This window comes from Natrix helvetica (assembly GCF_964273705.1).
Source record: "Natrix helvetica genome assembly, chromosome: 1".
In the NCBI taxonomy this organism is placed as follows: Eukaryota; Metazoa; Chordata; class Lepidosauria; order Squamata; family Natricidae; genus Natrix; species Natrix helvetica.
The window spans coordinates 351,526,571-351,552,814 of NC_138548.1; the positions used below are offsets into that span (position 1 = coordinate 351,526,571).

A 26,244-nucleotide genomic window follows, 5' to 3' on the forward strand; every position below is an offset into this window, starting at 1 on the left:
TGCCAAGCGGTGATCTCTGAAAGCCTTTAAAGCAGAGTTTCCTTAGCTTTTTGCTACTCCAGCTTCCTTTATTTTTCTCTGCCACCCTGATCAGTCAGTCTATAAAGGAATAAACTGATCATGATTTCTATTTGTCTGGATAAAAAAACAATAACAAGGTGTCCTAGGAACTTTATAGGCTTTAGCATCATGTGTTCAGGTGTTTCAGCATTAAAGGTACTTTAGAGCTAAGCCTGTTAATCATGATTTTATATGTCTGTTGCAGCTCTCCATCCCATTTATGGATCATGCTTGTTTGTTTATTGTTAGTTGCAATCAATGATTGTGTACATGCCCATAACTCAGGATATTCTGTAATCTTTCCCTTCTTTTTTCCTTTCCTTCCCCCCTTTTTTTCCTCCTGTTTTCTTTTAACACATAATTGTCATAATCCAACAAATCTCCCTCGCAGGGCTTCAAATATTACACTCAATATAAGCTTTATAGCCTCACAGGATTGTTGTTTGTAAACAAATCCTAGTATTTTTTCTGTCTCTTTATACTTACGTAAGTTATCTACAACAGTGGGACTACTGATTGTAATTTTATAGGTGTCTCGTGGGTTGTAGTTCCTTCTTTTCCAGTTTTATGCACATAAGTGTATTCTGTGCAATACATAGAAACTGAATATGCATAGAAAACAGGAAAATAAATAAAACATACCATCTGTTATCAAGATAGCAAATGTAAGCGCTCTGTGCCCTAAATGTGTCACCTGGCTCAAGCCAAAAGTAAAAAAGAATTGTTAATAGAATTGTTAAAATGAAATACATTATTAAATAAATACATTATTTGAGAATAACACTGTTTTTCCTTCTTACTTTAAGCCACTCGGCCATTTATTAAATAACTAAAACTAACTTCAGTAAAAGAAGAATCCAATCTAGTGTGGTGGTTAAGAAATCAAGGTAGAAGGGCATGAGTTGTAATCCTCCCTTAGGTACAAGGCTAGTTGGGTGACCTTGGACCCATCACTCTCACTCAGGCCTAGGAAGGGGGCAATGGAAATCCACTCCTGAGCCTTTACCAAGAAAACTGCAGAGAGATTCATCCAGGTAGCCACCAAGTGTCAACAATCTGAGGCAACCCAAAACTGGCTTCAATATTGAAATGGGCATCAGATCCAGTGGTTAAGCTTCCAGGCTAGGAAGAGGAAGACTCTGAGTTCAAGTCCTACCTTAGCCATGAAAGCCAGTTGGTAACTTTGAGCCAGTCATTCTCTCTTAGTCCAACCCACCAGAGAGGGTTGTTGGGAAAATATTTAGGAGGAAGATGTGTTCGATAGGTTTGTCACCTTGAGTTATTTGTAAAAATAATAAAAGCAGGATGCACATAATAAATAATAAGGGGGGTTAAAACTTAACTCTGATATGGTGACTTTGAACGCTAACGGCAGATCTCTGGAACACCTCAAAGCATCTCAACAACTGAAGATTGAGGAGTTTCTGTTGGCAAAGGAGCAAGTGAGGAATCCTAAGGAACTTACATAATACAGGTAGTCCTGGACTTACAATTGAGCCCCAAATTTCTGCTACCAAGCGAGGCAGCTGTTAAGTGAGCTTTGCCCCATTTTAATTGAATCATGGTGGAAGAAGGGAATGAAGAGGAGGAAGTTTTGGCAGGAAAGAGGAGGAGAGCAGGAGATAGAGAGAGAGAGGGGGGTAGGTGAGTCTTTTTTTGAGGGGGAGAAGGGAAGTGGGGCCTCCTGGCTCACCTGGCCTCCACCCCACCTTGAGGGGAGGGGAAAGTGACGCATGAAGATAGGTTGAGGAAAGGGGGAGAAAAGAGTGAGGGAAAGTGGAGAAAGGTGTGTGGGGAAAGGAGGAGGAAGAGGAGAGAAAGGGAGGCAAGCAGGGGAATCGAATGGAGGAGCAGAGGCAATGGCAGGAGAGTCCAGCAAGAACAGCAGGAGAGAGAGAGGAGAAAGAGGAAGAAAGGCCGTCTGACCACCACCCAACCGTGTGATCCGCCTGCTGAGGAGACTCCAGAGGGAACGGGCTGGAAGGAGAAGACGGCAGAGTCCAGCTGAGCCAGGAAAGTGGAGGGGCCTGAGCAAAGGGAGCAGAGTGGAGTGGGAGCCACAAGGAATGGACTGAAGCAGGGTAAGGAGCCTGGATGGTTGGAAAAGGGGGCTGGGGGAACCTGGACTCCAGTGGCCCTTTTGGGGGTAGAGCTACATGACGATCTTTCTTGTCACAGTTGTTAAGTGAATTACTGCAGTTGTTAAGTGAGTCAAGTGGTTGCTAAGTGAATCCGGCTTCCCCACTGGCTTTACTTGGCAGGAGATCGCAAAGGTTGATCACATGACTCAGGGACCCTGCAACCGTCGTAAATACGAGCCAATTGCCAAGCGACTGATTTTTGATCAAGTAATCATGAGGATGCTGCAATGGTCATAAGTGTGAAACACTGTCATAAGACACTTTAATGCATATACATGAAAAGAGAGAAATGTTAAAATGATTATTATGTGACTTCACATTTGCCAACTTGAGAGTCACTGATCTTCCATTGTTGAGTCCCCCTACGGTTGTTCCTGCTTTGCGGCATCTCCCTGCTTGAGGGGGAGCAGGGCCTTTGAAGGAGGGGTCTGTGAGAATCAAAGGGAAAATGGGATTGGCTAGCAATGGGAAGGTCCCTCCCCTTCTTTTTTTGGGGGGGGGAGGGGATTAGGGAGGGAGGAAATGTGGGTGGAGCTATGGGGGAGGAGAGGCCAGAAGTGAATTTTAGAGGCAGTTTTCTTGGAAAATTAGGCCTGCAAAGTTGAAGGACTTGACACACAGCCTTTGCCAACCCATAGCAGCTCTAAAGAAACCTAGTTTAGTTGGCCAATCAAATGCAATTCAGGTAAGTTTACCTGAGGTTGTAAGTATGGTTGCAAAGGAGGAAAAGACCTGTTGACCTAAATGGGACGTATGAGCTTAGGGGTATAAATAATAATAATAAGAATATTTCCTTGAATAATCATTCCTTGAAAATGAAACAAAGTTTCTCACAGACCCACTTACAAATCACTGAAAGGGGTTGCAGAAGTAGGAAAAAAATAAACTTCTTTACTGAGTTGAGTTCGAATCCTGCTGATATGAACATGGTGCAATTTACTTGGAAGCCATGAGGGTGGTTGGAAGATTTAAAATTTGTTTTACTTATAAGCTACAGGTCCAAGAATAAAAAAATCTTCCTATTTTCAGCCCAGCATTAACACTTAGTTAGGTACAGAATTGTTAGCTGAGAGTGTCAATTAATGTAAAAAATGATGCTACAGCCAGTTATAGAAAAACTTGTTGAGTGATTTTACTAGCCAGAATACAGACTTTAAAAAATTAGATGATAGGATTTTGCTATTCAATAGCTTCCTTTAACACAATAGATCAGTGATGGCAAACCTTTCCTGCACCGAGTGCGGAAAAAGGAGCATATGCGAGTTTCGCATTCGCATGCGTGCTTTTTGGGGCTACAACCCGGATGAGGAGCTGCCCAGTGGGCATGTGTGTGGTGGGAAATGAACTTCCGTTTTCCAGGCAGGCACACTGGCCAGCTAGTCTCCCGGTTTCTGGTGTGTGATGATCAGATGGGTGGCGCGCATGCATGCGCCGGAAAATGGAAGACCAGGTGTTCCGGTTTCCGGCACTGCCACCTGTGCAAAGGCCAGCTGATCATTGCATACACATGTGTGCCAGAAACCTGGACGAGGAATTGGTGCCACGCGAATGCCAGGCGACATGGCTTTGTGTGCCACTTTGGGTGCGTGCCATAGGTTCGCCATCAGTGCACTAGATGATACAATGTTAAACATTCCTAGTTTAAAGGTTTTTCTGCAACCTAAATATGGAATATTAAAAAGAGATTTAGATGTGAATGTTATGGAAATTAGGTCTCTATAGTTTCCAAACCCTAAATCTGTTTAGTTTAGTAGTAGCCTCCGTCATATCAGTGATTGATTCCTTCCTTCCTTCCTTCCTTCCTTCCTTCCTTCCTTCCTTCCTTCCTTCCTTCCTTCCTTCCTTCCTTCCTTCCTTCCTTCAACACAGAAGACAGAGAGGTATTCACCTGGTGCCAAAATGAAGCCACCTTTGGTGCCAACTGAGAGTCTCTGGGGAGGACATTCCATTAATGAGGTGCCACCTCCGAAATGGAGATGATGGGCTGGCTTCTAAAGCAAGGTCATGGCACACACTTGAGAGTAAATCAGGAAGCCTGTAATTCTGGGGGCAAGAATGCTTATCAACTGGAAACCTGCATGTGTAAAGCTTGTAGCAATTACAGACAGTTAGACAACTTGCAGACCTCAGCCAAAAGTTAGAGATAGCCTGCATCAAATGAAACGTGTATTAGGTAACTCCTGGGGCATTCATTAGCCAAGGCTTAGGAATAGGGACAGCTAGAGACCAAGAGAACAAATTGTAGAATTATTACTAAAATGTTTATTCGATGATATTTCTTGTTATCTCACCTTGTCCCACCTTCACCTTTAGTGAAAATGTATAAAGCTTTCCTAATCCTTTGTTCTTGGCTCTTGGCCTTTTGACCAGGAACCCTTTTTTTCTTGGAGTACTCCAATAAAAAGCAATCAGAAAACCTGCATATCATGTCTGGCGTCCATTGGATTCGGCACCAGGCTCAGACCCAAATTGGGGACAACATGGATCCCCGTGTCCTAAATTGGCTTGAGGCTACTTTTTCTATCCATCGTTTGCCTTAAGAGACACCTCATTGGTCTAAGCTGAAGGTTTCCATCCAGCAAATGCTCCCATTCCACATTCTACATACTCCATACTCTACAAGGCAGACTTTGTCAAGTTTTAGAGCTTTTCCTGATCCATTTTCTGATTGGCGGGCAGGGAAAGGGACAGTCCAGGCAAGTCTTCCTCTACCAGACAGTCATATGAGAAGTTAGAGAAAGGATTATAATGTCTACGTTCTCCTTTATCTCTGAGACATCCCATCAATTGCAGCATTGGCTTTGGGGTTTTATCAAGGGTTTCTCCCAGTTTCTTCCATGACAGCTTTACTTCATTCTGTCCCATAAATGTTTCCTTCCTGCTATTTTTTTTAAAAAAGCATTTTCCCATTTAACAATTGGCTGCCTCAATAATAATTGATGGTGAATCCGTCCCATGGCTGTTTCTTTCTCCCCAGGTGATTTCAATATCTTTCCCTCTAGCAGGATATTTGGATTCGTAATCTATTGGGGGTCCCTCCCAAGAATATTTGCTTCTCCCCACTTTTAACCCCCCCTTTTAACGACTTGATTGGGCCAATAATAATTGATTGGGGATCCGTCCTGGGAATGTTTGCTTCTCTCCAATTTGTTCTTTTCAAAATACTCTCTTTTTCCTTTAAGAAGCCACCGAAACTAGCCGCAATAGCAACAACAATCCATCTCGGATTCTCTCCTGGGCAGAGCTCAAAGGTCACCCGATTTGCAGGAAAAGAAACGAAACTTAACTTTCTTTTTCCTTCTGGAGGCGGCGATGGCGACCGAAGGGTCCTTGCAGGATTTCCTGGAAGAAGCCACTTGCTCCATTTGCCTGGACTTTTTCCAGGACCCCGTGCTCATCCCGCAGTGCGGCCACAACTTCTGCCGGGACTGCCTAACCCGCAGTTGGGGGGCGTCGGAATCGGAGGCTTCCTGCCCCCAGTGCAGACAGACCTTCGCGCCCCGCAGCCTCCTCCCCAACAGACAGCTGGCGCGGATGGTGGAAGTGGCCAGGCGATGCGGAGGGACTTGGGGCGAGGAAGGAGGGAGCTTCTGCCCGAAGCACTGGGAGCCCCTCAAGCTCTTTTGTAAGGACCACGAGACCCTCATCTGCGTTGTCTGCGACCGATCCAAAGAGCACAAGGGCCACCTGGTGATCCCTGCGGAGGAGGCTTTCCAGGAATACCAGGTAGGAGTCAGCCAGGAGGAATCGCTGCGGAGGGGCGTCCAGATCCTTCCTGGCGACCCTTCGACTAATTTACTTGCTTCCTCTGTTGTCTGCAAATTGGGTTTAGCCTGGCGCAGATGCCAATCAGAACCAGATTGGAGATGTGGTTCAAGGAGCTTTTATTGAAGTACTTCATCAAAAGATCTCAGCAGCTAAAGGAGCAAAGACCTCAAACCAAATACAAATACAAATTTTATATAGTTCAGATTAAGGAAGTTAACACCCTAAGAATCAATGGGTACGTCTAGTTTATTGAAGAGAAGAACTAGGGGAGACATGATAGCAGTGTTCCAATATCTCAGGGGTTGCCACAAAGAAGAGGGAGTCAAGCTTTTCTCTAAAGGACCTGAGAGTAGAACAAGAAGCAATGGGTGGAAACTAATCAAGGAGAGAAGCAACTTAGAAGTGAGGAGACATTTCCTGACAGTTAGAACAATTAATCAGTGGAACAACCTGCCTTCAGAAGTTGTGATTGCTCCAACATTGGAAGAAGAAATAAGACAACCATTTGTCAGAAATGATACAGGGTTTCCTGCCTGAGGAGGGGGTTGGACTAGAAGACCTCCAAGGTCCCTTCCAACTCTGTTATTCTATTTTATTCTGTTCTATTCTGTTCTATTCTATTCTATTCTATTCTATTCTATTCTCCTCCTTGATATATTGCATATTTTATGCTAATAAGGTTTCTTATCAAAAGAGCTATATATTTATTATTATAATAAGCTAGAAGTTATAAAAGTTTTCATCTATTCATTCATTCATTCATTCATTTATTGGATTTGTTAACCGCTCCCTCTCCCCAAGGGGACTCGGGGCGGTGTACAGACAGAATAAAATACATTATATACAACGATTACAAAACCCCATAAAAACAAATTAAACACAAGTCTGTACAATAGTGCAAAAATTAATCAGATTAAAACCAAATTAAAATACCCCAAAATTTAAAATACCCAGAGAGGAGAGTTGAGGGATTAGATCATAATTGTGATTGGGCCAGGCCAGCTAATTGGAACAGGTGGGTCTTGAGTTTCTTACGGAAGGAGCGGAGATCAGTAATGGTTCTAATGTCAGGGGGGAGGTCGTTCCAGAGGGTCGGGCGCATCACAGAGAAGGCCCTACTCCTGGGCGTCGCCCGCTGGCATTGTTTGGCGGACGGCATCCGGAGGAGTCCCTCTCTGTGAGAGCGAATTGGTTGCAGGGATGTATGGGGTGGGATGCGATCCCGCAAATAACTAGGTCCTGAGCCATGGAGCGCTTTAAAGGTGAGAATCAACACCTTGAAACGCACCCGAAAAGCTACAGGCAGCCAGTGCAGCTCGCGCAGGAGAGGTGTTACATGGGTGTACCTAGTACTCCCCATAATTGCCCGCGCGGCCGCATTCTGGACCAGCTGCAGCCTTTGGGTGCATCTCAAGGGGAGCCCCATGTAGAGAGCATTGCAGTAATCCAGATGGGACGTCACAAGGGCATGAGTGACTGTGCGAAGGGGGTCCCGGTCCAGTAGGGGGCGCAATTGGCGCACCAGGCGAACCTGGTGGAATGCCCCCCTAGCCACGGCCGTCACATGGTCGTCCAGCGACAGCCGCGCGTCTAGGAGGACGCCCAAATTGCGCGCCCGGTCCACGGGGGGAGTTGCTCACCCCCAATGGCCAGAAATGGAACCCACTGGCTGAACCGGGGCGCTGGTAGCCACAGCCACTCCGTCTTGGAAGGGTTGAGCTTGAGTCTGTTGTCGCCCATCCAGACCCGTACGGCCTCCAGGCACCGGGACATCACCTCGACGGCTTCGTTGGGGGGGTTCGGGGTGGAGATGTATAACTGAGTATCATCGGCATTGTATCATCTATGTGCTTTAGCTAGAATTCTTCTAATGAAATCCTTTTTACTTGTAACTTTTTGTTACAAGTAGTACTGTCCCACCATTCATTACTGGTATTCATCTGCAACTTTCTGCCTCCATCATTCTTTTAACAAACATCTCTAATTCCAACCCGAAACCTTCACCTCTGTTCATGTAATTTTTGAAGACAGATTTACATCTGTCTTCTTGACATACAACTATTTTGTGACCGTTCAAAGTTACACCACCATTGAAAAAAGTGACTTATGACCGTTTTCACACTTATGACCATTGCAGCATTCTGTGGTCATGTGATCAAAATTTGGGCCCTTGCCAACTGCCATGTGTTCATGATGGTTGCATATAGCAACAGCGATAGCACTTAGACTTATATACCGCTTCACAGGGCTTTACAGCCCTCTCTAAGAGGTTTACAGAGTCAGCATATTGCCCACTACAATCTCGGAACTCATTTTACCCACTTCCAAAGGATGGCAGGCTGAATTCAACCTTGAGACTGTGAGATTTGAACTGCCGAACTGCTGGCAGTCAGCTGAAGTATCCTGCAGTACTGCACTCTAACCACTATACCACCTTGGCTCTTAATATATCTTCTAACTGTGTCTTCCCTCAGATGTAATTCTTTATGGAAAATAAACTCAAAACTTATATTTTCTCCTCAGATGAAGGTGGAGGATTGCCTGAAGGCTCAGAAGGAGCAGAAAGAAAAAATAGCTACATACAAAAGAGACACAGAGAAAAAAGTGCAGGAGATGCTTGTAAGTATGGATCCAACGGTGAGGAACTTCTCAGCCAATAGGAAGGAGAACCCCATCTGCCACCTTTAATACTAGGCAGCCTGTTTGTAAGTACAAGTTAAAGGAGATTCAAGATAAAGACGGTATTAGGGCAGAGAACTTGGTCTTAACCTGGGGACTGAGATGTCACCATTGCCTGTATGAGTCACAGTTGCGTTAAGTGCACCTATCCCATGAGCCTTGTTTTATACAATGGGTTTGGTCTGCTTAATAAATTAATGCAAACCATATTTCATCTTACTGAAAAAAATGTGAATTTAAATGTTTTCTTTGGAATCTCTGATTGCCAAGAAAATTTTAATGAAAGATCATATAAACTGGAGCTTTTTTTTTCTTTTTAGAAACCTTTCCCTTCTGCACTTTTCAAAAGTGTTTTTTTCTTCTTAGGAAATTCTCCCACCTCACTTTTGGATTCTTCAAGGAATCTGTTTAATTATTGTCACAATAAAAATAAAAATAATTAAGTCAAATAATTAAAATAAAATAAAAACTATACCTTTTGCCTTTTCTGTTTCTTGTTCTAGGACCTCATCAAAAAAAAGAAAAAAAATGTAGTGGCTAAATTCAGAGAGCTACAACTCTGGTTAGAAAGACAGGAGAAGCTTCTATTGACTAGAATGGAAGAAACGGAGAAGGAGGTTATGGCAAGAAAGGAGAAAGATTTGGCCAGGCCAATGGAGGAACTCTGCTCTCTTGACCATCTCATCCAGGAGATAGAAGAGAAGATTCAGCAACCAGCCAGCAAACTCTTACAGGTCAGGCAGGACGTTGAGATCATAGAATCCTAGGGCTGGAAGGGACCTTGGAGGTCTTCTGGGCCAATCCTCTAGCCAAGGCAGGAGTCCTTATACCATCCTGAAAAAATGTTTGTCCAAACTGTTATTGGAATCCTCCAGTGATGGAGCACCCAAAGCTCAGTGAGGGAAGCTGTTCCACTGATAAATACTTTTCACTGTCAGGAAATTCTTCCTTGTTCCAGAAGTGGTATTCTGCTAGGTTCTCCCTGGTTCGGGCGAACTGGTAGTGGTGGCGGTGGGAGGCTCCCCCCACCCGTCCAGATGTAATCATAGATGCTCTGCACGGCATTTGAGTGAAGTGAGCACATGCTCCTGGTTCCAAACCGGTAATGAGGATTAGAGCATTTCGTGCCTGTTTGGATCTCCTTGTGATGAACTTCCACCATTTTCCCTCAGGAGCTACAGGGAGTAAATCGATGCCCTTTTCCCTATGAGAGGCTTTCAAGTATTGGAAGATGGCTGTCATGTTTCCCCTAAGCCTTCTCTTTGTTAGGCTAAGCATACAGAGTTCCCTTGGCCATTCATTGTACGGTTTGGCCTCCAGAGCCCTTATCATCTTTACTGCTCCTCTCTGCATTCTTTAGCCCCTCTTCAGAATATTTGACTCTGTCCTTTTTTGATTTTTCATAAATTTAATTGAAATTATAATAGTGAAAAGTACAAATGAAAATAAAGGAAACAGGGAAATGGAGAAGGCTAAGAATGGGAAATAAGTGTAGGATAAAGGGAAACGAAAAGAAAAACCCATTTTCTTTCAACTTTTTTTCTGCACAGTAAAATACAAAATAAAAATGCAACCTCAACTCTTAGTTTTGAATATTCAGTAATTACTAGCCGTGTCTAAAAACAGATTAGTCTAATAAGGAAAATGAAGCATCAAGAGTTCATTTTTTGTGCTATCTTGGGTACAAAGTTTAGAAGCTGCTTCCAAGTAGAAACAACGGGTCATATAGTTACTTGCGGGATCGTATTCTGCCCCTTACATCCCTGCGACCAATCCGCTCGCACAGAGAGGGCCTCCTCCAGGTGCCATCCACCAGACAGTGTCGGGGGGCGGCGCCTAGGAATAGAGCCTTCTCTGTGGCGGGCCCAGCCCTGTGGAATGACCTCCCTCCGGACATTAGGAACACCACTGACCTCCGCTCCTTTCGTATAAAGCTCAAGACCCACCTATTCCAAGTAGCTGGCCTGGCTCAACTTTGATCTAATTATATCGCTCCTGACGGGTTTTATTTGGGTATTTTAACTGGATTTAATTATTTAGGGTTTTTAAATATTGTATTGGATTGTTTTTATTTATTAGCTGACCTCCTCCTGTACATGTCTTGTTATATGTTCTGGTAATATGTATGTATGTCTTGTCTATATATTTATTTCATATGTTTTACTGTACGCCGCCCCGAGTCCTTCGGGAGAGGGTGCGGCTAAGAAATAAATATTTATTATTATTATTATTATTATTATTATTATTATTATTATTATTATTATTATTATTATTATTATTATTATTATTATTATTATTATTATTATTATTATTATTATTATTATTATTATATCTAATTACAGAACTTAATTTTGTCATTTTTTCTAACTCCATCACTTTTTCCATCCATTCTTCTCTTCTGGAGATTGATATAACTTTCCATGTCTGCATGTAGGATTCTGGCTGCACTCGACCAAGTTCAAAATCTGTTTTTTCAACTCCTCATTTAGAAATCTTTTTGACTCTTTCTGTGGAAAGAAACGGTCACTAAATGAACTACTCAGTCAAGGACTACCTGTAATGGCTAATGTTAGGGATACATAATGTAATACAGAAAAAGCAGAATATGTGAGAAGCAAGAATTCAAAGTACCGGTCACTGTCTCTGTATATTCTTCACAAATGTAAAAATGCCTGCTTAGGGTTCCTATCCCTTATTAGTGGATGTCTCCCCCTCCCCTTAATCTCCAGGTCAAGGAGAAACACAACACTGATGACCTTCTACAAAACCACTTGGATTTCCGAAAAGGCCTTGATTCTGGAAGCATAAATGCAGGGGATTTTTTTTATCCTATTGATGCACTGTTTTGTTTTTCCAATATTGTAATTGTGTTGGATTCAACCGGGGTTTAATTTTTCTTAGGTAAGAAAATAAAAACAATAACTTTCTAAAAGAGGTTGAACAGTTTGGGAAAAAGAGCAATGGGGTTTTTTTTAATTAAAAAAATGGAAGTACTTTATGTGTCAGTGTTTGCTTGTCCAGATATTTCACTCATGTATTTGTGAATGTAAGAATTTAATTTTCTGCATAGGAAATGGCTCCTTTCAGGGCTTCTTCTCTTTCTTTTTTAGGACATTGGAAGCATCTTGAAGAAGTAAGTAAATCCAACCTTTTCTTTACAGTCGCAGAGATCAGCAGCTCCTCCAGCAGTTTTCCTATTTTGGAAAGTTCTGTTTGTATTTAGCAGTGTTTGGAGGTAAAGACAACGTACTGTATTTTCAGGGCTTTTTAGATATTTCCTCAGACAACCTCAGATAACAGTATAATTAGCAATATTTGATATGATCAATTATTGTGGTTGGTTGCACAGCTAGCCAGATGTTTAGATTCAATTTGGCATTTTTATCCACCTATTGAGTCCTCCCCAAGAAGAGACAGATGTTTGATGGTTTTAAAAAGTATCATTGTACGGTGTTAGCTCTTCCAAGTAATGCAACTATCGTAAATCCATCATGCTTGCCAAGCACCCAAATTGTGATTACAGGGACACTGTGACAGATGTTAAATGGTTGTAAGTCAGTTTCTTGAGAGCCATTGTAACTGGTTACTAACTAACAGTCATAAATTACTTGTAACTGCATTTGTCTCCAGTTTCATTGCATTACCTTTAACCCATCAAAATCAGTTTCCACGTTATATCCATCTTCTAAATGATTATCTACCTCACCCATATTAGTCATCAGTCATCAGTCATTTGGTAAGATACAACTCATTTTTTTGGCCAAGAGATTCACAAGAATTTTCAAGAGTGGGGAGCCCCACACTGAAACTGGGTTATCATGGGGCCCATATTTGAATAGCTAGCCAGAAAAATGACTGAAGCCTGGGAAACAGGGGCCCTTGTCGGTCAACACACTTGAGGCGGAACTGGAAGGTATTAGATGGTTCCGCCCCAAGCGCCTGATGGAACCAGATAGGTTCCAGACGGAACTTGGGCCACCTCCTGTGGACCTGACCCGCCCCCGGGTGGAGGACCTGGTAGACGCATGGAATAGTGCGACTACCGGGGCCCTAGACCGGGTGGCGCCTTTGCGGCCTCTCCTGCGGCGACGAACCACCCTGGCACCTTGGTTTACCGAGGAGCTAAGGGTGATGAAACGCCACAAGAGACGCCTAGAGAGTCGTTGGAGATCCTCCCGTTCCGAATTTGACCGAGCACAGGTACGAGCCTATTTGAAGACGTACCTCGTGGCATTAAGAGCGGCCAAACGTCAACATTGTGCCGCTCTTATTGCGTCTGCAGATAACCGCCCTGCCGCCCTGTTTCGGGTGACCCGCTCCCTCTTGTTTGAGAGACCACGGGAAGCCCCATTACAGGGCAGAGCAGAGGAGTTTGGGAAATATCTACAGGACAAAGTCGCTCAAATCCGGACGGGATGGGCCCCTTTCAGTGGTCCAGTAGAGACGCCCGTGGCGAGTCTTGAGGGACCGCTTTGGGAGGAGTTCGACTCGGTTGCCATCGAGGATTTGGACAGGTTGCGTGGACGTCTGCGACCCACCACATGTTTATTGGACCCGTGTCCCTCCTGGCTTGTACTGGCATCCTGGGAGGTTACGCGCGACTGGCTCCTGGGCCTGGTGAACGCCTCGTTGGGTGAGGGGTCTCTACCGGCCGCCTTGAAAGAGGCGGTGGTGAGGCCCCTGCTCAAGAAGCCTTCCCTGGACCCAACGGACCTAGTCAATTATCGTCCAGTCTCCAACCTTCCTTTTTTAGCGAAGGTTGTAGAGAGTGTGGTGGCACAGCAGTTCCCTCGTCACCTGGAGGAAAATGATTATCTAGACCCGCGCCAGTCCGGCTTCCGACCCGGGCACAGCACGGAGACGGCCTTGGTCGCATTGGTTGATGATCTCTGGAGGGCCAGAGATAGGGGTTGTTCCTCTATCCTGGTCCTATTAGATCTCTCGGCGGCGTTCGATACCATCGACCATGGTATCCTGTTGCACCGGCTAGAGGGGCTGGGAGTCAGGGGCACCGTTTTACAGTGGTTTGGCTCCTACCTCTCTGATCGGACGCAACGTGTGTTGGCAGGGGAGCAGAGTTCGACCCGGAGGCCACTCACATGTGGAGTGCCACAGGGATCGGTGCTCTCGCCTCTCCTGTTCAACACATATATGAAACCGCTGGGCGAGATCATCCGTGGTTTTGGGGTGGGATATCATCTGTATGCTGATGATACTCAGCTATACATTTCCACCCCGAACCACCCCAATGAGGCCGTCGAAATGATGTCCCGGTGTCTGGAGGCCGTACGGGTCTGGATGGATGGCAACCGACTAAAACTCAACCCTTCCAAGACGGAGTGGCTGTGGCTTCCGGCCTCCCGGTTCAACCAGGTGCTTCCATCTCTGGCCATTGGGGGCGTCCAACTAGCCCCCATGGAACAGGTGCGCAATTTGGGCGTCCTCCTAGATTCCCGGCTGTCCATGGATGACCATGTAACAGCCGTGGCAAGGGGGGCGTTCCATCAGGTCCGCCTGATGCGCCAATTGCGCCCCTTATTGGACCGGGATGCCCTACGCACAGTCACCCATGCGCTAGTGACGTCTCGCCTGGATTACTGCAATGCTCTCTACATGGGGCTTCCCTTGAGATGCACTCGGAGACTACAGTTGGTCCAGAACGCGGCCGCGCGGGTGATTATGGGGAGGACTAGATACTCCCCTGTAACACCTCTCCTGCGCGAGCTGCACTGGCTTCCTGTGGTCTACCGAGTGCGTTTCAAGGTTTTGATTATGATCTTTAAAGCGCTTCATGGCATAGGGCCTAGTTACATGCAGGATCGCATCCTGCTCCACACATCCCTACGACCAATTCGCTCACACAGAGAGGGACTTCTCCGGGTGCCGTCCGCCAAACAGTGCCGGGGGGCGACACCCAGGAGCAGAGCCTTCTCTGTGATGGGCCCAGCCCTGTGGAATGACCTCCCCCGTGACATCAGGATTACTTCCGATCTCCGCTCCTTCCGTGTACAGCTGAAGACCCACCTCTTTCAATTATCTGGCCTGGCTCAATCGTAATTTCTCTTATTCCTCCTAACTGTTTTTTAAATTGTCTTTTAAATGTTAAATTTTTTAATTGCATATTGGGTTCTTACAATTGGGGTATTTTAATGCTGATTTTTAACTGTCTATATGATGTAATTTGTTACCTCCTCCGTGTCCGTGTCCGTGTATGTGTATGTGTGTTTTGTATGTATGTATGTCTATGTGTTTTTATACATCTTCTATGTCTTATATGCTCCATTGTACGCCGCCCCGAGTCCTACTTGGAAAGGGAGCGGCTAATAAATTCAAATTATTATTATTATTATTATAACACGAGTGCTGATTTACCAGCAGTTTACCAGGAGCTGAGGACGGGGCAACACAAAATGACATTCAATGAGCCGGCCATCTACACTCCACTTAACAACTAAAAGCTACACACAACCAGGCATCACAAAGCTTCTTCCTGTCAGGCCTACAGCCATATTTCTTTTTGGATCTTTAGCCTACCACACTTTCTATTATTTTACTATGCTGTTTATAATGGGGGAAAATGGGAGGAGGGATGGTACGGAGTAAAATGCTATGTAGCCAAAATAAAATTCCTTTCTAGAATCCAAGGTCATCCTTTGTCTCCCGGAACTGGGTAGGTGGAATTGCCAGCATGGCAGTGGAAGATTGGACCATGTGATAGACTTGCGGGTGGGGGGGCAAGATCATGAACTTTCAACCGGGTGGGGAAAACCCAGGAAGCTCAGATTCGGGTTTTCCCAGATGTGCCAACATGGCTGTTTTAACAAATTGGAACTGAGCAATACTTTGCTTTGGACTCTGATTTAACTTTGGATGTTATTTGGAACCTGACACTTCCATTGGCAGGATGATAAACAATGTTTTTTTTTTGTCTTGCCAGGTACCAGGCTAAGAAAACATATGAGAATCCGGTGGATTTATTTGAAGACCCGAAGTGGAATATCTGGGTTTACAGTGATATGACTGTGTTTCTGAAAAGTGCCATGAAAAAAATTAGAGGTAAAAAACAGCCATTGAGGTTTTACACTGGATGAGATTCTGATCCCAGAGCCTCCATGAGAGATTCTGGGTTGATGTCACATGGATCAAAGAGGGATCAATTCCAGGATCAGCGGAAGAGACACCCTCATTTCTCTGTGGAAAGGCCTTGTGTCTTGGCACCAAGACGGGGAAGAGGAGCTTTCTGGTTTCTCCCATTAAAGATGGGCTGCCTAAAATACAGAAACCATTAGCTACTCATAATTGACCATTTACAGGTGTCCTTGACTTACTACAGCTCACAGTGATCGTTCAGTTATAATGGCACTGAAAAAAAAGACTTATGACCGTTTTTCACACTTACGACCATTGTATCATTCCCACAACCACATGATTTACTTTTGGATGCTTGACAAAGGGTTCATGTTTATGACGGTTGCAGTGATAATCTCTTGTGACCTTCGGACAAGCAAAGTCAATGGGGAAGCCAGCTTCACTTAACAACCGGGTTACCAATTTAACAACCGCAGTCATTCACTTACCAAATTTCTCACCTAGCAGCATAAATTGTGGGCTCTGTTGTCATTGTAAGACTACCTGTGTTCTTTGTATCCCAAATCCATATGCGCTGATCACTGGGGAAGCAGAATAAGGTTCCACTAAGTAGAATGGGATAAATGAAGGTAGTTCTTGACTTACGACCTCGGTTGAACTGAAAATTTATGTTACTAAGCAAGGCAAGCAAGTTAAGTGACCTTTTTTTCCAGAGTTATTCAGAAAATCACGGCAATTAAGTGAATCATGGTTGATAATAATAATAATAATAATAATAATAATAATAATAATAATAATAATAATAATAATAACAATAATAATAATATTTATTTCTTAGCCGCACCCTCTCCCGAAGGACTCGGGGCGGCGTACAATAAAACACATAAAAATACACATATGGACAAAACATACATATAATATAGACATATACAATATAGACATATACAAAGAGGAGGTGGACAATGGATGGAAACAATTAAAATCGCAATATTAAAAATCCCCTAAATAAATTAAATAAATTAAATTAAATTACAAAAATTAAAAACCCGTCAGGAGCGGGTTTTTAATTCAGATCAGACTATGATTGAGCCAGGCCAGCTACTTGGAATAGGTGGGTCTTGAGCTTTACACGGAAGGAGCGGAGGTCAGAGGTAGTCCTAATATCCGGAGGGAGGTCATTCCACAGGGCTGGACCCGCCACAGAGAAGGCTCTACTCCTAGGCGCCGCCCCTCGGCACTGTCTGGTGGACGGCACCTGGAGGAGTCCCTCTCTGTGCGAGCGAATTGGTCGCAGGGATGCATGGGGCAAGATACGATCCCGTAAGTAACTAGGTCCTGAGCCATGGAGCGCTTTAAAGATCGTTATCAAAACCTTGAAACGCACCCGATAGACCACAGGAAGCCAGTGCAGCTCGCGCAGGAAAGGTGTCACATGGGAGTACCTGGTACTCCCCATAATTACCCGCGCGGCCGCATTCTGAACCAACTGTAGCCTCCGGGTGCATTTCAAGGGAAGCCCCATGTAGAGAGCGTTACAGTAGTCCAGGCGAGACGTCACCAGCGCATGAGTGACTGTGCGTAAGGCGTCCCGGTCCAGTAGGGGGCGCAATTGGCGCACCAGGCGAACATCCGATGGTTCTGGGATGTCACATGGTCATCCATGGACAGCCGGGCATCCAGGAGGACGCCCAAATTGTGCGCCCACTCCACGGGGGCAAGTTGTACGCCCCCGATGGCCAAAGATGGAATTAATTGGCTGAACCGGGGAGCCGGTACCCACAGCCACTCCGTCTTGGAGGGGTTAAGCTTGAGTCGGTTGTCATCCATCCAGACCCGTACGGCTTCCACACACCGGGACATCACTTCGACGGCCTCATTGGGGTGGTTCGGGGTGGAAATGTACAGCTGAGTATCATCAGCGTACAGATGATATCCCACCCCGAAACCACGGATGATCTCACCCAACGGCTTCATATATGTGTTGAACAGGAGTGGCGAGAGGACTGACCCCTGTGACACCCCACAAGTAAGGGGGCTTAGGGTCGACCTCTGCTCCCCTGCCAACACACGTTGCGTCCGGCGGGAAAGGTAGGAGCCGAACCACCGCAAAACGGTGCCCCGGATTGATAAACGAATCTGGAATCTTCCCCCATTGCCTGTCAGAATCTCCCCAGGGAGATTGAAGAGGACAATCCCAGAACCATCGGATGCTGCAACCATTGTAAATACAAGCTGGTTCCCAGTTCCCAAATTTTGATCACGTGACTGGGGAGGCTGCAACAGTCGTAATGTTGAACCGGTCATAAATCAGTTCTGTCAGTGCCACACTGTAACTTCACTACACAAATAGTTGAGAACTACCTGTATACGGAATATATAGTAGAATATATTTATACCTGATGGAATATATATAGCTACCTATGAAATTCTGGCTTGTGGCTTTCCATATTCCTTATTTCCTGATTTGAGTCCAAGGAAAGCAAACCAGGGTATCTGAAGGGAGGCCCTTCTGGTGCTCCAGTTCCAGTGATGAGATGCTGAATTCCTCCCTTTTCTTCCCCAGATACTCTGGAAAGTGGACTTCAACTACAGGAAGGTAAATATGAGTTATAGGAATTGGAATTGCTTGCTATTTTAAGTTCTGATGCCAGTAACTTTAAGAGAAACATCATAGATTAACAACAAAAGAAAAATATAGGATTAGATACCTTAAAAACTATGATGATCAAGTAAACTTTAATGATTTTATGTTATATGAACTATTACCATAATGGTGAACCTAGGCCACAGGTGGCACATGGAGGGCACGCAAGGCGTTGCCCTGTCAGCTCCAACGTGCATGCGCACGCTTTCAACTAATTTTTGGCTGTTTTTTGCCTTCCGGAGGCTTCCCTGAATTCTCTGGAGGGGGAAAACAGCCCAATGCACAAACCGGAACTTTGGGACTGGATTTCCAGTTTGCATGTTGGGCTGTTTTTTGCCCTCTGGAGGCTTTTGGAAGCGCGCTGGGTTGGGGGAGAGTGTTATGCGCATATGTGCAGAGGGGAGGGCATTGCATTATGGGTGTGGGCACACGTGCACGACTCCTCACCCCCCACGCTCCACTGGCTTTTGGCACACTTCGACAAAAAGGTTAGCCATCACTGAACTATTACTTGGCATTTATATATACAACATGAGCTAATGCAGCGGAGACAAATTTCTTGTCTGTCTGATCACACTTGTCCAAATAAAGCTGTTGTTCTGGTTCTGTTTTGTTCTACTCCTCTACTCCTCCTCTGCTCCGTTCTACACATAATCTAGAAAACTGAAGTCAATCTTGATGTAGAATGAAATATCCGGACAAATGGGAAAACATGGCCTGGGGTATATGGCCATCCTCTTGATTTTACTGCCTGACCATAAGTTGGTGAGAGACCAGGTCTTTGGGAGCAGAGAAATTAGGGCCTTTGGGTCAAAGCAAATAGCAAGATTGGAGCATCCGGGTTTCCTCCACCATGTGGGCCATCAGACTGATGAAAACAGAGGTTTCCTCCCCTTTTCTACATGTCCGTGACACCCTGATGCTTGCAGAGAAAAGGGCGGATCTTCCTCATATTCTATCCTGTGTCCTAAGTTCCCTCTAAGGGATCCTTCTGACTCTGCCAGTTCACAATTGAAACATGGCAGCCTCTTTCTCTGCCTGATCTATTGGATTAATGCTCCAGGTAGATGGAAGCTAAAGAGATTATGCATGGAGGCTGGAAGAGGTGGAGCACTATGAAGTGTTTGAAGGACTTGACTAGGGGTTTTCAGCCTTGGCCACTGTAAGACTTGTGGACTTCAGTTCCCAGAATTCTCCAGGCAGCATGGCGGAGCTGGAGGGGAATCAGCAGAGGGGAGGCCCCATGGGAGGCTAGAGACCAGGGGGATTGGTCAGTGGAGCCAAGAGCTGAGTGGAGGAGCCAAGAGCGGTACAGGTAGTCAATGGATCCTAAAGGTGTGCAGCTTAGTGTCAGCTGAAGGGGAGTCAGATGGACTGGCAGGTGGCGAAAGCAACCTAAGTGAATGGAACAAGGGGGCCAGAGGGGCACTGAATAGGCCGGAGGTTAACTGAGGATGGGACTAACACAGAGAGCCTGAATGCTTGGAGAAAAGGGAGAGGGGGGACCTGGAGACTAGCAGCCACATTGCGGGAATTCTGGGAGTTGAAGTCCACAAGTCTTACAGTTGCGAAAGTTGGAGGACTCCGGACCAGGCAAAGGCTTAGGCGTAGTTTAAAAAAACAATGAGTCTTCCAGTCCTGGAGGGAGTGTTTGGAAGCTGAACTCCATTCACACAAGAAGGTTAAACTCTTGGGGGTGAAGACACAAACTAGGCCTGCAGCTGAAGCTCTTGTTCTTCCTTCCTCCCTTCCTTCCCTTTCCCCTTACAGTGAATGTAACTCTGGATCCAGACACAGCCCATCCTGACCGCTTTAATGTCTCCGAAGATCAAAAAAGTGTCAGAGGAGTTAAGCCAGTTAAAGGAAAATATCCTGCCTCAGATCACAACAGATTTGTATATCATCCTTATATCCTTGGCTGTCAGAGGTTCTCATCAGGGCGACATTTCTGGGAAGTAATTTTAGGAGATAGAGAAGGATGGGCTGTAGGGGTTGCCAACCAGCCACTGAACTTAACAGAAGTTGATGAGCAGACCAGGTACTGGGAGTTTTGGAAATTGGAAGGGAAATACAAGGCCGCCTCTCCATCAGAATGTTATGAACTGGTCCTGAGTGAGAATCCCACAAGCATCCGCGTGTCTCTCAACTGCGAAGGGGGACAAGTGAGCTTCATTGATGCCAGCACAGCAACTCTGCTCCATACATTCTCAGATGCTTCCTTGATTGGAGAGACCCTTCAGCCCTGTTTCTTTTTGCATGAAGACGCCTGGGTGACACTCGCCTAAAAGAAGGGAGAACCATAGACAAAACCTTGGAAAAATCCCTATTTGCCAAGCGGTGATCTCTGAAAGCCTTTAAAGCAGAGTTTCCTTACCGTTTTGCTACTCCAGCTTCCTTTATTGTTCTGTGCCACCCTGATCAGTCAATCAGTCTATAAAGGAATAAACTGATCATGATTTCTATTTGTCTGGGTAAAAAAACAACAAGGTGTCCTAGGAACTTTATAGGCTTTAGCATCATGTGTTCAGGTGTTTCAGCATTAAAGATACTTTAGAGCTAAGCCTGTTAATCATGATTTTATATGTCTGTCGCAGCTCTCCATCCCATTTATGGATCATGTTTGTTTGTTTGTTTAATGTTAGTTGCAATCAATGATTGTGTACATGCCCATAACTCAGGATATTCTGTAATCTTTCCCTTCTTTTTTCCTTTCCTTCCCCCCCCCCTTTTTTTCTCTCATTTTCTTTTAACACATAATTGTCATAATCTAACAAACCTCCCTTGCAGGGCTTCAAATATTACACTCAATATAAGCTTTATAGCCTCACAGGATTGTTGATTTTAAACAAATCCTAGTATTTTTTCTGTCTTTTTATATTTACGTAAGTTATCTACAACAGTGGGACTACTGTTTGTAATTTTATAGGTGTCTCATGGATTGTAGTTCCTTCTTTTGCAATTTTATGCCAATAAATGTATTCTGTGCAATACATAGAAACTGAAGATGCATAAAAAATAGGAAAAAAAATAAAACATACCATCTGTTATCAAGATAGCAAACGTAAGCGCTATGTGCCCTAAATGTGTCTCCTGGCTCAAGCCAAAAGTAAAAAAGAATTGTTAATAGAATTGTTAAAATGAAATACATTATTAAATAAATACATTATTTGAGAATAACACTGTTTTTCCTTCTTACTTTAAGCCACTCTGCCATTTATTGAACAACCAAAACTAACTTCAGTAAAAGAAGAAGCCAATCTAGTGTGGTGGTTAAGAAATCAAGGTAGAAGGGCATGAGTTGTAAGCCTCCCTTAGGTACAAGGCCAGCTGGGTGACCTTGGACCCATCACTCTCACTCAGGCCTAGGAAGCGGGCAATGGCAAGCCACTCGCTCCTGAACCTTTACCAAGAAAACTGCAGAGAGATTCATCCAGGTAGCCACCAAGTGTCAACAATCTGAGGCAACCCAAAACTAGCTTCAATATTGAGATGGGCATCAGATCCAGTGGTTAAGGTTCTAGGCTAGGAAGAGGAAGACTCTGAGTTCAAGTCCTACCTTAGCCATGAAAGCCACTTGGTAACTTTGAGCCAGTCATTCTCTCTTAGTCCAACCCACCTGAGAGGGTTGTTGGGAAAATATTTAGGAGGAAGATGTGTTGGATAGGTTTGTCACCTTGCGCTATTTGTAAAAATAATAAAAGCAGGATACACATAATAAATAATAAGGGGAGGGAAACTTAACTCTGATATGGTGGCTTTGAAGGCTAAGAACAGATATCTGGAACACCTCAAAGCATCTCAACAACTGAAGATTGAGGAGTTGCTGTTGGCAAAGGAGCAAATGAGGAATCCTAAGGAACATACCTAATACAGGTAGTCCTGGACTTACAATTGAGCCCCAAATTTCTGCTACCAAGCGAGGCAGCTGTTAAGTGAGCTTTGCCCCATTTTAATTGAACCATGGGGGAAGAATGGAATGAAGAGGTTTTGGCAGGAAAGAGGAGGAGTGCAGGGGATAGAGAAAGAGGGGTAGGTGAGTCTGTTTGGGGGGGGGAGAAGGGAAGTGGGGCCTCCTGGCTCACCTGGCCTCCACCCCACCTTGAGGGGAGGGGAAAGTGGCGCATGAAGATAGGTTGAGGAAAGGGGGAGAATGGAGCGAGGGAAAGTGGAGAACGGGAACGGTGTGTGGGGAAAGGAGGAGGAGGAGAGAAAGGGAGGCAAGCAGGGGAATCAAGGGAGGAGCAGAGGCAATGGTAGGAGAGACCAGCAAGAGCAGCAGCAGGAGAGAGAGAGGAGGAAGAGGAAGAAAGGCCGACTGGCCATCTGACCACCACCCAACCGTGTGATCCGCCTGCTGAGAGGAGACTCCAGAGGGGACTGGCTGGAAGGAGAAGACGGCAGAGTCCAGCTGAGCCAGGAAAGTGGAGGTGCCTGAGCAAAGGGAGCAGAGTGGAGTGGGAGCCACAAGGAATGGACTGAAGCAGGGGAAGGAGCCTGGATGGTTGGAAAAGGGGGCTAGGGGAACCAGGACCCCAGCGACCCTTTTGGGGATAGCGCTACATGACGGCCTTTCTCGTCATAGTTGTTAAGTGAATCACTGCAGTTGTTAAGCTAGCCAAATGGTTGCTAAGTGAATCCGGCTTCCCCATTGACTTTGCTTGGCAGAAGATCACAAAGGTTGATCACATGACTCGGGGACCCTGCAACCGTCGTAAATACGAGGCAATTGCCAAGCGACTGAATTTTGATCAAGTAATCATGAGGATGCTGCAACGGTCATAAGTGTGAAACACTGTCATAAGACACTTTAATGCATATACATGAAAAGAGAGAAATGTTAAAATGCTTATTATGTGACTTCACAGATGCCAACTTGAGAGTCACTGATCTTCCATTGTTGAGTCCCCCTACGGTTGTTCCTGCTTTGCAGCATCTCCCTGCTTGAGGGGGAGCAGGGCCTTTGAAGGAGGGGTCTGTGAGAATCAAAGGGAAAATGGGATTGGCTAGCAATGGGAAGGTCGCTCCCCTTCTTTTTTTTGGGGGGGGAGGGGATTAGGGAGGGAGGAAATGTGGGTGGAGCTATTGGGGAGGAGAGGCCAGAAGTGAATTTTAGAGGCAGTTTGGCAGTAAGTTTGTCTTGGAAAATTAGGCCTGCAAAGTTGAAGGACCTGACACACAGCCTTTGTTTAGTTGGCCCAGCCACATGCAGTTCAGGTAAGTTTACCTGAGCTTGTAAGTATGGTTGCAAGGGAGGAAAATACCTCTTGACCTAAATGGGACTTATGAGCTTAGGGGTAGAAATAATAATAATAATAATAATAATAATAATAATAATAATAATAATAATAATAATAATAATAATAATTCCTTGAATAATAATTCCTTGAAAATAAAATGAAGTTTCTCACAGACCCACTTACAAATCATTGAAAGGGTTTGCAGAAGTAGGAAAAAAATAAACTACTTTACTGAGTTGTATTCAAATCCTGCTAATATGAACATGTCCGTGCAATTTACTTGGCAGCATGAGGGTGGTTTGACATGGCTTCTACCTGGAAGATTTAAAGTTTCTTTTACTTAAGAGCTACAGCTCCAAGAATGCTAGTCAATCGTTTTCATCAGATAAACGGAACCAACGAGGAACTGTAAATAAATCACTAGACTAAGTTCAGAGTGTTTTTCAATGGTGATGAAACTGAACAGAATTTAATTCCTTTTATGTAGATTGTGAGGAATTGATCTGCTAATAAAAAATCTTCCTATTTTCAGCCCAGCACAAACACTTAGTTAGGAACAGAATTGTTAGCTCAGAGTGTCAATTAATGTAAAAAATGATGCTACAGCCAGTTATAGAAAAATGTGTTGAGTGATTTTACTTGCCAGAATACAGACTTTAAAAAATTAGATGATAGGATTTTGCTATTCAGTAGCTTCCTTTAACACAATAGATCAGTGATGGCAAACCTTTTCTGCACCGAGCGCGGAAAAGGGAGCATATGCGAGTTTCGCATTCGCATGCGTGCTTTTTGGGGCCACAACCCGGAAGAGGAGCTGCCCAGTGGGCTTGTGTGTGGTGGGAAATGAACTTCTGTTTTCCAGGCAGGCACACTGGCCAGCTAGTCTCCCGGTTTCTGGCGTGTGATGATCAGATGGGCAGCACGCATGTATGCGCCGGAAAATGGAAGACCAGGTGTTCCGTTTTCCGGCACTGCCACCTGTGCAAAGGCCAGCTGATCATTGTATACGCATGTGTGCCAGAAACCTGAAAGAGGAATGGGTGCCACGCGCATGCCAGGCGACATGGCTTTGCGTGCCACTTTGGGTGCGTGCCATAGGTTCCACATCAGTCACTAGATGATACAATGTTAAACCTTCCTAGGTTGAAGGTTTTTCTGCAACAGAAATATAGGATATTAAAAAGAGATTTAGATGTGAATGTTATGGAAATTAGGTCTCTATAGTTTCCAGACCCTAAATCTGTTTAGTTACTACCATAGTAGCCTCAGTCATATCAGTGGTGCCTTCCTTCCTTCCTTCCTTCCTTCCTTCCTTCCTTCCTTCCTTCCTTCCTTCCTTCCTTCCTTCCTTCCCTCCCTCCCTCCCTCCCTCCTTCCTTCCTTCCTTCCTTCCAACACAGAAGACAGAGAGGTCTTCACCTGGTGCCAAAATGAAGCCACCTTTGATGCCAACTGAGGGTCTCTGGAGAGGACATTCCATTAATGAGGTGCCACCTCCGAAATGGAGATGATGGGCTGGCTGCTAAAGCAAGGTCACGGCACACACTTGAAAGTAAATCAGGAAGCCTGTAATTGGGATGCGTGTTTGTCTGTCTGTCAAGAACAAAGAATGCTTATCAACAGGAAACATGAATGTGTAAAGCTTGTAGCAATTATGGGTAGTTAGAAAGTTGATAAAAGTAACAAGAATTAGACAACTTGCAGACCTCAGCTAAAAGTTAGGAATAGAGATGGCCTGCATCAAATGAAACGTGTATTAGGTAACTCCCGGGGCATTCATTAGCCAAGGCTTAGGAATAGGGACAGCTAGAGACCAAGAGAACAAATTGTAGAATTATTACTAAAATGTTTATTCAATGATATTTCTTGTTATCTCACCTTGTCCCACCTTCTCCTTTAGTGAAAATGTATAAAGCTTTCCTAATCCTTTGTTCTTGGCTCTTGGCCTTTTGACCAGGAACCCTTTTCCTTGTGTTGAAAGAAATGTCCTTCTGGGTTCGGCTCCAAGTGGGGAAAAAGACACTGGAGACATGGAGGCTGCTTGGAAAGATGGTTTAATGGTGGGCAGAACCACATGGCCTGAGTCCTGAATAGAAAAGGTGATCACATGCTTCAATGTTGGGAAGAAGAGAAAGGAGGACTGAGATGCTGAGTCCCTGGTTTTATGCCCTCTCTGGCCTTTGATCTTGAGCTTGTCTTCTGATTGGTTGTCAGGCTCCCATGGGGCCATGCAGGGGCAACTTTCTAGGCTGCGTTTTGAATCCAGGTTTGGTTGAGTTCTCAGATGCCATGAGTTGGGTAAAGGGCCAATATTATCATGCCTTAATCCCATCCCCCTGGAGCTGAAGGGGAGAACTCTTTATTATGTAAAGGGACTGGCTTGGCCTTCTTAATGGCCCATTGACAAAGTGGGTGGGGGCAGGAAGCTACAAGGAGCTATTCTCAATTTAAAACATGTTTCTTCCTTTTCACATCCAGGGAAATGTAATATTCCGCCTTTTCAATATTTCCTAGGATATTTCATTTTTTCTGGGAGAGGGCTGGGTGATAACTTTCCACATGGAGTACTCCAATAAAAAGCAATCAGAAAACCTGCACATTGTGTCTGGCGTCCATTGGATTCGGG

General features: G+C 44.8%; 2 protein-coding genes across 2 annotated transcripts in view; both read left to right on the plus strand.

The window, feature by feature from the left end:
- Positions 1 to 26,244, plus strand: part of LOC309381358 (uncharacterized protein) — a 69,424-nt gene that overhangs the window by 28,459 nt on the left and 14,721 nt on the right. The window contains exons 9-10 of the mRNA XM_081932278.1: positions 8,493 to 8,588; positions 9,152 to 9,382. Coding sequence (XP_081788404.1) covers positions 8,493 to 8,588; positions 9,152 to 9,382 — 327 coding nt within the window. The remainder of the gene's footprint in view (positions 1 to 8,492; positions 8,589 to 9,151; positions 9,383 to 26,244) is intronic.
- Positions 2,782 to 21,547, plus strand: LOC309385249 (butyrophilin subfamily 1 member A1-like). Its single transcript, XM_081939482.1, has 5 exons — positions 2,782 to 2,886; positions 11,759 to 11,781; positions 15,586 to 15,704; positions 18,301 to 18,333; positions 20,152 to 21,547. The coding sequence occupies exons 3-5, from the start codon at positions 15,665 to 15,667 to the stop codon at positions 20,664 to 20,666; spliced, it is 588 nt and encodes a 195-aa protein (XP_081795608.1). The 5' UTR covers positions 2,782 to 2,886; positions 11,759 to 11,781; positions 15,586 to 15,664; the 3' UTR covers positions 20,667 to 21,547.

Excerpts from the sequence above, each read along its gene's own strand:
- LOC309385249 (XM_081939482.1), top strand. The coding sequence starts at position 15,665 with ATGACTGTGTTTCTGAAAAGTGCCATGAAAAAAATTAGAG. Across the intron at positions 15,705-18,300 it reads TGCCATGAAAAAAATTAGAG|ATACTCTGGAAAGTGGACTT; the intron begins GTAAAAAACAGC and ends TTTCTTCCCCAG. Across the intron at positions 18,334-20,151 it reads TGGACTTCAACTACAGGAAG|TGAATGTAACTCTGGATCCA; the intron begins GTAAATATGAGT and ends TTCCCCTTACAG.